Source organism: Nicotiana tabacum, chromosome 2 (genome assembly GCF_000715075.1).
Source record: "Nicotiana tabacum cultivar K326 chromosome 2, ASM71507v2, whole genome shotgun sequence".
Taxonomy (NCBI): domain Eukaryota; kingdom Viridiplantae; phylum Streptophyta; class Magnoliopsida; order Solanales; family Solanaceae; genus Nicotiana; species Nicotiana tabacum.
The window spans coordinates 85,843,862-85,857,770 of NC_134081.1; the positions used below are offsets into that span (position 1 = coordinate 85,843,862).

General features: G+C 40.4%; 1 protein-coding gene across 1 annotated transcript; it reads right to left on the minus strand.

The window, feature by feature from the left end:
• Positions 1-11,318: 11,318 nt before the first annotated feature.
• On the minus strand, positions 11,319-11,702 carry LOC142167045 (uncharacterized). The gene has a single exon (XM_075227200.1). It carries the CDS (start codon positions 11,700-11,702, stop codon positions 11,319-11,321), a length of 384 nt encoding a protein of 127 aa, XP_075083301.1.
• Between the last annotated feature and the right edge of the window lie 2,207 nt (positions 11,703-13,909).

Consider the following 13,909-nt stretch of genomic DNA (forward strand, 5'->3'; position numbering starts at 1 on the left):
GAAAAAATGCTCCAACCTATAATATGTTGTAGGTATAGTGATGATAATTAAGTTACAGGCATGAATAAACAGGCTGTTTGGAATCAAGCCACGTGGTGGTGGTGTTCTGTCTGTCACTATTAATATCGAGAGCATGTTACCTCATTTGGATCAAAGTTAGCTCTATTTTCATTATTTTATGTCCATAATTAAACTGAATAATTATGCAAATAACAGGAAACAAAGCTAATAATTAGCACGACGATACCGGAGGGCTTTCCTTATTATTTGTTTCATCAGAATTTACTTGTACTCAAAGTGTATACCAAATGAAATAATATAATTATAAAAATTACAAATTAAATTGTAAATACATGTCTAACTAAGGTGAAATAATAAATATAATTGCAAGATATATGTCTAATATTCATTTATTTAGTGTAAACAGCAAAAAATAATTTTTTTTTCTGGTCGTTTTATTCCAGAATGATTTTCTTTTGGATTCTCACCCAGTAATTTGATACTTCCTTTTGAACTTGAATAATTCAGGTTCATGCAAGCGCTTCCGGCCAAAAAACGACTTCACTTTAGGGCTCGAATTCGAGGTCTCTGGCTAAAGATTTTAGCATACTTATCACTCCATCACCATTTTTGATTGTATTCACTAATAGACTCAATATCCTATTAGTACTACTTAGAGAGTAAATATTTTTCCTAATCATAGTTTTCAAATATTTTTAAACATACATTTAGCATAAGAACTATAGTAATTTATACATAATGCATTTAAGTAGTTTCTGGACAAGTAAATTTTGTTCAAAAAGTTGAAGAACTAATAACTGAATTGAATCCCTCTTACTCCAAATTTCACATTCATTTTGAGTGGATGGAGTAATTTAGTAATAACTTTTTTTCTCATTAAATAGAGCACTAATATACATATTAATAACAACCAATCAATAAAAGGAAGTGCATTATAAGTGTACTTTTTTGCACACAACCATGAAGAATATATACATAGATTAGAAATTATCCGTACAAGTGTCAACGTCATTTTGTATGTCATTGTCTCAAAACACCATGTGTGTCATGTGACAAATGCAAAAATTATCAGAAACTAATCGAAACAGAACAGTGAATTAGAATGATCCTTGTTAATGTCGTTTTAGGTTAATATTCCAATTTTAGCAACAAAATGGACTACCCATTCGATAGTGTTCTCTAAAACTGGTAGCATCTACTTTTTCTCCCTACTGCTAGCATTAAATTCCATTATCTTGATTTGTTTATTTGACGGCTAACTTGAGTAATTTATTTCGACAATGAATTTGGGAGGTGGCTGAATTATTTTTGAAAAATAACTTTGGCCCTCAGTTAATGGAAATTTTGACAGTATGATTTTCATGTTGAAAATTTATCAATATTTTAAAAAAAATTATTTCACATTTTGAAAGATTGGGTTTCATTTTGTGAAAAGAACAAGGAAGAAATATGAAAGGAAAGGAGAGTACGTTGAAGGAAGATACTATGTGAACATGGAAACATGCACCTCCTAACAAGCAAATCCCCTACAGCATATGATAAGATTTTTATTAGTACACAAGCTTAAATTTGGATTGACAAAATATTTCAATATTATTAAGCTGTATGAGTGGACAGCTAATTTAATCAGAATTATATTGTAATGAGTGCGGCAATTGGATTTGCACTTTCCACTAATAAATACTCTCTTTTTCTTTTTTGCATGGAGTCAAATGTAGGACCCTTTGACTTGGTCAGTTGGTCTTTCATTTCCAAATTTTTGATTTCCAGCCCAAGTTCATCATTCCAAGTTAGTTGACTAAGAAACCACCCCATTCTCTTCCCTAATTTCATCTCAAATTTATGGATTTACTCTTTGGTTGGTACATGCTTATGAAATGGCAGAAATTCTTAGTGCAAGAGAAAACTAACACATAGAATGAGATTAGGGTGAATCATTATACCATTCAACAATCGTCAGTTGTTTCAATCTCAAATGATCAGTTGAATATATATATATATATATATATGCAAAGATAATTTATTGCAATACTAAATAAGTTACCTTTTAAGACAACCAAGTAGATCTCTAAATAGTTTGATTCAGTGTTGTTTAATATATTGTACCTCATAAACAATTTGTGACAAATTGTAGATATACTTTAATATTTATAATTACACACTAGCTGCAATATTAATATCTAAGATTCTAATTATACCTAAGTCTTCATGTAACAACATGATCGGCCGTTTTGAGGTCTAGCGCGTCGTTCGGCGGTTTGAGACCTTGAGTAGCTTCACTTCATGTGTTTACGACTTGTACACGTGGTCGGAATTGAATTTCGAGAAGTTCGGAGTTGATTCGAAATGAAAATTCTCAATTCGGAAGCTTTAAGTTGGAAGAGTTGACCAAGGTTTGACTTTTGAGTAAGCGGCCTCGGAATCGGGATTTGAAGGTTCTAATAGGTTGGCATGATGATTTCAGACTTGGGAGTATGTTCGGGTTGAGTATCGGGTAGTTCGGGAGCATTTCGACGCTTATTATGGAAAGTTGGCATTTTGAAGGTTTTAGAATTTCCTAAGTTTGGTTTGAAGCAGATTTTGGTATTATCGATGTCCGTTTGAGATTCTGAGCCTTGGAATAGGTTCATATCGTGATTTGTGACTTGCATGTAAAGTTTGGCGTCATTCCGGAATGTTTAAGTATGATTCGGACGCGTTCGGCGAAGTTTGAAAGTTTGAAAGTTTGAAAGTTGAAAGAAGGATCTTGATCGTCGATTTGTAGTTTGGATGTTGTTTGATGTGATTTGAGGCCTCGAGCAAGTTTGTGCCAGGTATTGGGACTGGTTGACATGATTGGACGGGGTCCCGTTTCGAAGTGGTATCAAATCATTTTCCTTGTTTTGCAACTGCTGGAGCTGGTGTGTGGTTTTGTTATCCGCAAAGAAGGATTTTTGGGCTGCTGGGATTTGTTGATCGCGAACATGATACAGGGGTCGCGAATGCGTAGAAAAGGCTTAGGTTCCCTCCACGAACGTGACAGGGAGTCGCAAACACGTAGAAGGATAGCGAACTAGGACCTCGAGGTGTAAAGACTTCGCGAATGCGGCTGAGTGACCGCGAACATGAAGCATCAGGACCTGGAGGCATCGCGAACGCAACGTGGGGTATGCGAACGCGAAGATGAAATTTTGGTCAATGGATTTTTGACCTTCGCGATCGCAAGGGTATTTCCGCGATCGGGAAAAGGAAGGGCCCGGGCAGACTTCAATTTATTTCGGGTTTTGGCTCATTTCTTCCACTTCTCTCATGGTTTGGGCGATTTTTGGAGAGCTTCAAGGGGATATTTTCATCATCTATTGCAAGGTAAGTAATTCTCACATATTGTAAGTTAATTACATGGATTCTATAAGGATTTAACATGGAAATTGTGGGATTTTTGAAGAAAAACTTAAAAATTGAATTTTTGGATTTTGACCACTAATTGGACATGGAGTTTGTAATAAATCATATATTTGAGTTTGTGGCGTTATGGGTATAGTTTATCTTCAAAATATTTTAGAATCCGGGCACGTGAACCTGAGGGTTGACTTTGTTGACTTTTAGAGCAGAGTTGAGAATTATTGTAAATTAATTAATTATGAGGGTTGGAGTGTATTTTTATTGGTTAGCATGTTGTTTGACTAGTTTCGGATCGTTTGGCTTTGAATTGAGGAGTTAGAGAGGCATTGGAATTTCGGAGTGAAGTAAGTCTCTTGTCTAATCTTGTGAGGGGGAAACTACCTCATAGGTGTTTAAATTGTTATGTGCTACTAATTGTGGGTACTACATACGCACAATATGACGAGAGTCCGTGCGTAGCTAAAATTCATGTTATGTCCGGGTAGACGTAGGCCTTATTTATGCTATTACTTGCATTATTTGAACTCAATTTTCTAGTTTGAATTGCTTGAATTAATGAGTAAGAATTTGGTTAAAGATTATGTTAAATCGAACTTCATTATCTAGAGATTTGGCGGCATGTTAATCATTGATGAGAATTTATATTCTTTTATAGGCTTACCTTGAAGTTGTAAATACATAATTCATAAATTCGAAGAGTTTCCCTATTCCTGTGGATCAGGCCGAACGCCTTGGCGATATTTATATATATTATGGGATGCATCTATGGATCGGGACGTACGACCTCGATAGTGTATGTACACGACTATATAGATCGGACCGAACGACCTCGGCATAATTCGTGCGTGAAATTGTTAAGAGTCCGAATACCCATAAGATTATCCTCTTAATTAAACTTTAAAATTACGTAATATTTTCTTTATGACATGAGATCGGATATCTAATTGAGGGTTCCTATTTTTTGAGATAGCATGTGGCCCTTGGGGTCATTTTAACTGATAATTGTTGTTAACGGATTTTTGTTATCTACTGTTCCTTATTCTATTAGTCCTGTTGTATTTCATGCATGTTTATGATTCCTGTATTTTACTTATTGGACTACTAGTAAGTATCGATGTCGACCCCTTCTTCATTACTTCTATGGGGTTAGACTAGATACTTATTGGGTATGCGTTGATTCACGTACTCATACTACACTTCTTCACTCGATGTTCAGGATCTGACAGGTTCATTCGATGGCTATCTTGGCGCGTAAGAGCAACTTCTGAGGAGACTTTATGATGAGTTGTTCTTTATGCTATGCACCGCAGTCCCCAGAGTCTCCTTTTGTTTATTTACTTTATCCTGTTTATTTCATATTTCAGACAGATGTTGTATTATTATTTCACTCTTTAGCATATGTTCATGCACTTGTGATACTGAATTTTGGGATATCCTAGTGGTTGTTTATGGTTAGATTCAATATTGCCATATGTTACTATATATCTTACTAATGTTTGAAGTTTTCTTGATCTTTAAATGTATTGAATTCTTTACTTTATTAAATTTATGATTTCAAAAATAGTAAAATGAATAAATAAGTTGGTAAATTACCGTTGGCTTGCCTAACGGCGACATTGGGCGCCATCATGACCTATAATGAGTTTTGGATCGTGTCACTTCATATCTTCTTCCTCCTCTTTCCTATATTCATCAGCCTGCTCTTGTTAGTGTGTATATATTAGCACCATTTTAGCATAAGATTTGATGGATGGTGCCCTCCTAAATAAGGGTATTCTTGTCTTTTAGACTCGTATACTCTTCCTATAAATACAATAGCATAGTTGTATGACCCAAAATATATAACTAGGCTTATACAATCAAATTTTTAATAAAGTTGGGTTAATCTTTGCTAATATTAATATCCAAAAGATAGGCCAAATCTCTTTGTAGTAAGATCTCACATGTGCTATTTGAGCAGCAATAAATAATAACAAGAATGTTATGATCAATTATCCAAGAGTATGGAAGATAGCATTAAATAGCAATGAAAAGGGTGAGATTCCTTACTATTCCTTCTGACAAAGATAGATGGTGATTAGCCTTTGAATATTCGGATCCTCCTTGGATCGTGGGAGAAAAAATAGATACAGATTTGAGAAAAAGGTGGATTTTGTATGTGTATGATAAACTAAGAATCTTCATAAAATGTCAATGTATTATTTTTTTTCAATGAGTCTCCAATCCCCCTTATAACTACATATTTTCTATTTATAAGGATACATAGGCCACAAAACCCTAAATAGTACAACTGGGAGGAATATTCACTGGAATATTCTCTGAGGGACCATATCTCTAAAACTTAGCCGTTACTACTTTACTGAAGGGAGTACTCGTCCTCGTCTTCGTCTTCGTCCTCTGTTGCGTCACCTCAACCTCGCTTTTGTCCTCTGTTGAAACCAAATTGATGACACGTGGCAGCCTTCAAAGGCTTTTTTTAATGTCGACTAGGCTCACTTATAATCATGATAATTTTTAGCCTATACAGTTAGTCCCTCCGCTTGTTGGGGTCGTCCTCGTGGGCGAGTTCCATGAGCGGATAATAGCGGTCGGATTCGTTGTGACAAACATGCGACGTGGCTTTTCGTGGACCGCATATTTCAAACTCTTAATTTTTCTAGGTGATTTGCTGGAACCGGTTGGTCCTAGAAAAGAAGTGGCGTCATGATGTTATCCGTCAAGATGACATGTGTTCCTAAAGCATCGTCTCGATTTATTCCTAACTTTTGATTGGCTCTGTTGTTTTGATTCTCGTGACATCATTATGTCATCGGTCTCAAGCTTGGTGTTTTCATCTCTATAAATAGGGATTGTTCCACCATTATTCAAGTTTTACTTTCTTTAGAACCATATTTGCTCTACAGAAGTTCTGTTGGTTTTATCATATACGAATTTTCTTTGCCTTCTAGTTTTTAACTTCCCTTCATACTCTTATCTTCCATATCCCAGCCTTTTACAAATTTCACAACTATGTCGAATCTTCCTTCTAATATTAATAAGGCGAACCACCACATTCCCTTAGATGTTGTATTTCCCGTTCACGGGGGAGACACCGTCACCGCCACTAAGGATGGGGCCCTCCCTTCAGTGAAGGAGATAATTCCCCGTAATCTTGACTCCAAATTCAATGGACGCCAGAGATGATGTCCGGAAAACTTCAATCGTCGATGACGTCTAGGCGCTTGGCTGAATTCAAACCCAAGTTTGGTCTCTCCTACCATGTAGAGTCAATCCCTGCTAGTGAGGATGAGGTGCACGTTCACCATTGGGTACTCGTTCCCTCTCATTCTGTTGGTGGAGGAGTTTTGCCGTCATTACAATGTTTTCCCTGCTCACCTCGCCCCATATATTTACAAAGTGATCAAAATGTCATCAAAGTTTGTCGAGCTGGCCAGGGTCTAGGTCACGGTGCGACACTTGATGCATCTGTTCGCACCCAGCTACTACTTAGGAATGATGTTGCCTTCGACATTGTGGGGACAAATGTTTGGTGTTGAAGATGGATGATAAATGTAGTCGGTAGTTCTAGCTTTACTATTTCTTTGTCAAGACTGAGGTCGTCGTGCCTAATGTTGTTGGCTTCCCTGAGGCCTGGAACCACATACATAAGTATTCATGTTTTTGCTTTTACCCTTTCACATACTTTGTTCGTTACGAGCTGGTTGAGTAATTCTTCTTTTTCTGCAGCCACTAGCCGACCTCTTTAGTTGGTGACACACCTCACTGACTGGGTTAGGTAGGTTCTCCCCTGCACCGTGGGGATTCGTGACTGGCCGAGCTTCTTTCAGAAGTTCGAACCGGCCATCCCCTTGACAAGTAATTTCCTTTTTCTGGTCGTTATCATATTCATATTGGCTTATACCGTTGCACTCATCTTTTTGATTTTTTCTAGGTTCACTTAGGAGGGCTACATGAAGGAACAAGGTGCATGTGCCCTCGTTCAGGAGGACAAGTCTCGGCACGCCTTCCGCCTCCGGCCCCATTTTGACTGTTGCGCCCGTTCCTCCCTTGTTTTTACTCATCGACGAAGATGATGAGGTTCTTTCTCGTGACATGGACCTAAGGCCCCGCAAAAGAAAGGTCGTGGACATATGAGGAGGAGTTCCCTCAGTGGTCGACTCGTTAGAGAACGAGTTCGTGATATGGTAGACAGTGATGTTGGGGTGACTTTTGAGGCCCCTAAGCTAGAAGAGACCAATACAGACATGATTTCGCGTCACGAAGAGGAGACGGTTACGGAGGGGACAACTGGTGATAGTTCTGCGCCTTTAGGGCAAAAGAAGGCTTTTTCTTCAAGGCTGGCAGGGGATGAGTCTCCTGCCGATTGGGACAAAAGGAAAGGTATCATCGACAAGGGAGATGAATTGGGTTCTAAAACGAACCCTAAAGACCTTACGATGGTTGACAAAGGGACTACCCAGATCGAGGTAAGGATGGAGGGGGGTTCAAGAGCTATCATGGTTCCCAAGGATCGTGATCTGCTGAAGAATACGAGGACATGGTCAATGCTCTCGGTCCTCTCTGCTCCGAAACCGAGCAGGTGACTCTCAAGGAACTTACTGACGGCACTCTGTCGAAGAGCATTTGCGTCCTCACCCTCAGGGTAAGTGCGGTCGTTCCTCATTCTTCTTCCTTTGCTTTGACTTTCTTCTATGATCTAACTTCTCTTATTTTTCCTTATTTTGTAGACTATTACTCTGGAGATTGAAAGTGTGCAGAGGGAGAAGGAAAGGAAAGAGATTTATGAGAGGCTAAAGGGAAAATACTAGGAGTTCCGCGACAAGTACCGGGACTCTCAGAGGCAACTTCTTGAGGGGGGCGCCGTGTCGGTCATGATGGAGGTGCTGAAGAAAAATGATGAGGAGACGTTGAGAGGAAGGAGGAATAGCTCGAACTGAGCAAGCACATGGAGGCCCAATGTAGCGACGTCCAGAGCCAGTTGGTTCAACTGTAAAGTCTGTTGGACGAGTGTCGATTTTAAATGGAGGCGCTCAGGGGGGAGATCACCGAGAAGCAAGAGATATTCGATCAGGTAGATTTATCTCGACTAGATACTAGGAGGAAGGTTGTCATTCTCGAGTTGGCGAATAGAACTCTCCATTCTGAACGGGATAACATTCAATTTGCAACAGAAGCTAAGGAAGACATTCACGAGGATAGGATTCGGGAGCTGGGTAAGGAGAACTCCAAGCTGCTCGAGCGAGCTTCTGCTTCCGAGGTTGAGAAAGCTCGACTCCTCGAGTGGGTTTTTGCTATTGAGGCTGAGAGTTCCCGAATGGCTGAGCGGCCCTCTACGTCTTATGCCTCTGAATTTCCTAACATTCCTTGGGATATGTACGAATATTGGATCCTCGCTGAAGCCCGATTTGACGTGATTTGTGATTTAAAGAAGACGGGCTGCGATTTTTAGATATTTATTGAGGAAACTCAAGTCAAAGCTTGTGAGGGCCGACTCACCTTCCACTTTGATCCTGATATGCCTAAGCCTGATTCCAAGGAAGGCGGTGAGGGGGATGTGGACAAGCTCGCGGACAGTGCCTGGTGGGATGCTGCTTATGGTCGAGGCGGGAAAGGAGAGGATGGTGGAGACCAAAGTGGTGATGGCTGTTAGATATTCTGCCCTAGTTTTTGTATATCATTTTTTTTACTTTTTGTTGGCGTCTTCGAGCGCCTTTGTAAAGACTCTATATCTAAATATCAAAGTTGATTTTTGTTTTATACACACCTTTTTATCTCTGTGTTTTGTTTTCGTACTTGCATATTTTACTTATGTACTTCCTTTTTTTGTTGTTATCCTCTAAGTTGCGGTAGCCTTGGGGCCGAATAGCCGGGGCCGTACCGGCCCTTGTTCAAATTAGTTGAGGTACGGCCAAGGATCGATAGGTGTTTTTTTATCTGATCAAACATACCTTTAATTTAAGTCATGGCCGAGGGCCAATAGGTGTTGCTCGAACTGGTTGAATGAACCTATGTGTTAGTTGTGGCCGAGGGCCGATAGGTATGGCTCGAACTTGTCAAACGTACATTTGTGTTAGTTCTGGCTGAGGGCCGATAGGTGTTGTTCGGGCTGGTTGAATGTACATTTGACTAGGTCGTGATCGAGGGCCAGTAGGTGTTGTTCGAGCTAGTCAAATGTACCTTTGATTAAGTCATGACCGAGGGACGATAGGTGTTGTTCGAGCTGGTCGGACATACCCTTGATTGATTCATGGCTGAGGGCCGATAGATAATGTTCGAAATGGTCGAAGATTGATTTTGGAGAGCAATTTCGATCAGACGTGCATCTTTATTATTTCAACATTGTTGTTTCAATTACATTGTTTCACCCTTAGGCAACTTTTTGGAGAAAATTACAAGTTTTGGGTGTTAGTTGGCGTCCTAGTCCTAGTATATCTAGTCCCTTGATTGTTCGACTTGGAGAATCTTGAGCAGTCGGGCAATGAAAAATATATCTTCTCTCGTATACTCCAACTCGAAGTGTCCCACTCGTCGCCTCGTTAAAAACTTTCTTGAGAAAACCCTATTGGGACAATATGAAAGTGAGGGAAAAAGTACGACTTACAAGACATTTCTTGTTTTTTAGAAGTTGAAGTACTTGAAATGGCTGATATTCCAATTGTTTGGTAGGAGCTTCCCTTCCAGAGATTCCAATTGGAACGAACCCTTTGCTACTTTGCCTATAATTTTATATGGTCCGTCCAGTTGGTTCCCAACTTGCCTTCTCGTGGATCCCTGTTTGCTTGGGTTTTGGCTTTAAGTCTGTAGTCCACGATCTTGAGTAATCAAACCTTTGTTTTTTTTGTTGTAGTAGTGTTCTACTTGTTATTTCAAAGAGACCATCCTTATGTATGCCATGTCTCGACGATCTTAGACTTCGACGAGATCTTGTCTCCTACTCTCTTCATTGCCGGTGCCACTTTCATGGGAGTACCTTGGGTTGCGTTCTCCGACCCCAACTAGCATAACTGTTTCTGTTCCATAGACTAGAGAATAAGGTGTCTCTACAACCCCATCTTTATGATATTTAATATATACTTGTTGAAGGATTCGGCTTGTCCGTTGCCATCTGGGTGGTAAGGAGTCGAAAGTATCCTTTCAATATGCTATTTCTCTAAGAACTCGGTGGTTTTTCTTCCAGTGAACTAGGGCCCGTTGTCATAGCTTATTTCTTTAGGTAGGCCGAATCGACAGATGATATTTTTCCATATGAAGGTGATTACCTCTTGCTCACAAACTTGGGAGAATGCCCTTGCTTCTACCCACTTATAAAAATAGTCAGTTAAAACTAAAAGGAATTTTATGTTACCTCGTCGTGGCAGAAGCGTTCCTACGATGTCCATTCCCCATTTAATAAATGGCCATGGAGAGGTGACTGAATAGAGGTGTTTGCCTGCTTTGTGGATTATTGGGGCATATCTTTGACACTGCTCGCACTTCTTCACAAATTCTGAGGCGTCTTTGTTTATAGTGGGCCAATAATACCTGGCTCCTATGAGGCACCTGGCAAGTGCCCGATCACCGGAATGAGAACCGCAATAACCTTTGTTGACTTCCTGGAGAATGCGTTGGGTTGGGTTTGGACCTAAGAATTTTGCCAAGGGTCCGCCATACATTCTTTTGTATAAGTCGTTGTGAAGGAGGCTATATCTAGCGGCTTGCATCCTTTGCTTTTTAGCTTACTTTTTGTCACTTGGGAGGATGTCGTTCTGCAAATAATTAGTAATACAATTGCGCTTGTCCCAAGTTAAATTTATACATTTTATCTCGATGTGGTCTAATGCCGAGCTTAGGAGATGAACTACGCTCTTGTCACCGGTCGTAATGCTTTTGGTGGCGACGGCCAATTTGTCGAGGCCGTCTGCATCGATATTCTAAGTTCATGGGATTTGGTCGAGCTGGCATTCGTCAAAATTGGGCAGCAATCTGCAGATCTCGGTTTGATATTTTTGCAACCTCTGTTCTTTGATTTGGAAAGTGCCAGTTACTTGGTTAACCACGAGCTGATAATCACAATGCAGTTTTAACCGCTTCGCCCCATTCTTGAGTGCTAGTCTCAACCCTAATATTGCAGCCTCATACTCAGCCTCGTTGTTACTCATATCTGGGAACCTTATGGATCGACGAATTATTTTGCCAGTGGGAACCTCAAGCACAAGTCCTAGTCCGGACCCGGAGGCATTGGATGCGCCATTGGTGTATAGGACCCAGAGGTCCTGTGTTTGAAGAGAAGCTTGAGCGGCTTCCTTTTCTGTCTCAACCATTACCTTTGTGCTAAAATTTATGATAGTCTACAAGCACTTGCGAATTTATTGATGTATGAGGCTGATAAATGATGTCGTGCTCACTTAATTCAATGACCCACTAGGCCAGCCTCCCCGGCAACTCGGTTTTGTGTAATATGCTTCTTTATGGGAAATTGGTGATGACCTTGATCGGGTGGCACTGAAAGTGTGGTCTGAGCTTTCGTAGAGCTACGACCAGGGCCAGTTTCTCGAGGTATGGGTACCTCGTCTCGGCATCGACAAGTGTTTTACTGATATAATAAATAGGAGATTGCGTACCTTTGTTTTATCAAACCAGGACTGCACTTACTGCTACTTCTGAGACTGCAACGTAAATGAGGAGGCGCTCCCCGGGCTAGGGCTTTGAGAGCAAGGGTGGTAACGTCAGGTACTCCTTAAGTTCTCATAACTCTTATAAACACTCGGGCGTCTACTCGAGGCCGTTGTCCATTTTGAGTACGTTGAAGAACCTATGACACCTATCAAACGACTGCGAGATGAATCTGGATAGGGGGCAATTCGACCGATCGATCTTTAGACTTGCTTCTTAATTGTTAATTGTTATGGTATCCCGTCGATGGCCTTAATTTGATCTGGTTTGACCTTAATCCCTTGTTGTGATACCAAGAAACCCAAAAAATTCTCGGAGGCTACTCCAGACGCGCATTTCTCGGGGTTTAGTTTCATTCTGTATTTTCTTAATATGTCGAAGGCTTCCCTTAGGTCATCGATATGATCCTCCGCCTTTACGAATTTAACCAACATGTCGTTGATACACACCTCCTAGGTTTTGCCGAGTTGGTTTTTGAACATCTTCATGACCAACCTTTGATAAGTAGTCCCTATATTCTTCTACCCGAAAGGCATGACCCTACTACAATATGTTCCCTTGTGGGTGATAAATGTAGTATTCTCTTGGTCTTCTTCCTCCATGAGTATTTGGTTGTAACCTGAGTAGGCGTCCAAACAACTTAACAGCTCGTGTCCTGTCGTTGCATCGATGAGTTGGTCGATGTGTGGCTGCGGGAATGAATCTTTTGGGCATGCTTTGTTTAGGTCTGTGAAGTCCACGCACATCCTCCATTTCATGCTTTTCTCTTTAACCATCACTACATTGGCGATCAATTTGGGGTATATCGCCTTCCTCATAGAGCCATTTGCCAATAACTTTTCTACCTCTTCGCGGACGGCCTCATTGATGGTGGGGTTGAATTTTCGTCGGACCTGCCTTACCGAGGGTAGAAGGGGTCAAAATTCAACTTGTGTGTGGCAATTTCTTTGGGGATGCCTAGTATATAAGCATGACTATAGGCAAATAAATCCGCATTAGTTACTAACAGTTGACTAAATTTACCTAGATCTTGGAGTTTGCAGCTGATATAGGTCTTTTCCTGAAGTCGTTATGGTCTAGCAGGACGGGGTCAAGGTCATCTATGGTTTATCCTGCGGTTTCGACTATCTCTTGGGTTCATAATGGCTTCTTTGGCTTTGACTTATGGCAACCTCGACCCAGCTAATTGCTATGCGTTTTTCCTTATCTTTCTTTTGTTGAGTTGTCATGCAGTTAATGGCGATTAGGTATCATTCCCGGGACATACGTTGTTCCCCTCATATGCAGAATATTCCCCAAGGAGTTGGGAATTTGATCACTTGGTATAAGCTGGATGGGACGGTTCTCATAGAAAGTATCCATGGTCATCCCATGATAGCGTTGTATGTGGTGTCCTGGTTAATGATTGTCACGACCCAGAATTCCCATCCTCGGGACCGTGATGACGCCTAACATTTCGCTTGCTAGGCAAGCCAACGTTAGAGATTATTTTTAGCTATTTTAACAATTCAAATTAAGTGATAACCAAGAAACTGAATAAACTAAAATAGAGAGAGTAAATCAAAATAATAGTGATGTCTAGATATAATCCCAGAACAGGTATGTCAAGAGTACGAGAGCGACTAGAGTACTACAAATAAAAGTTTGAATGAAAGCATAAGTATCTGAAATGAAATAAACAGCTTGAGTAATGTAGAAGGGGACTTTAGGGCTGCGAACGACATGCCATTGTGCCTAAAGTCTCTGCAAAGCACCGAATCCGAGCAACCTACTGACCGCCGGTAGGACCGACTACAAAATCTGCACAAGAAGTGCAGGGTGTAGTATGAGTACAACTGACCTCATGCACTCTGTA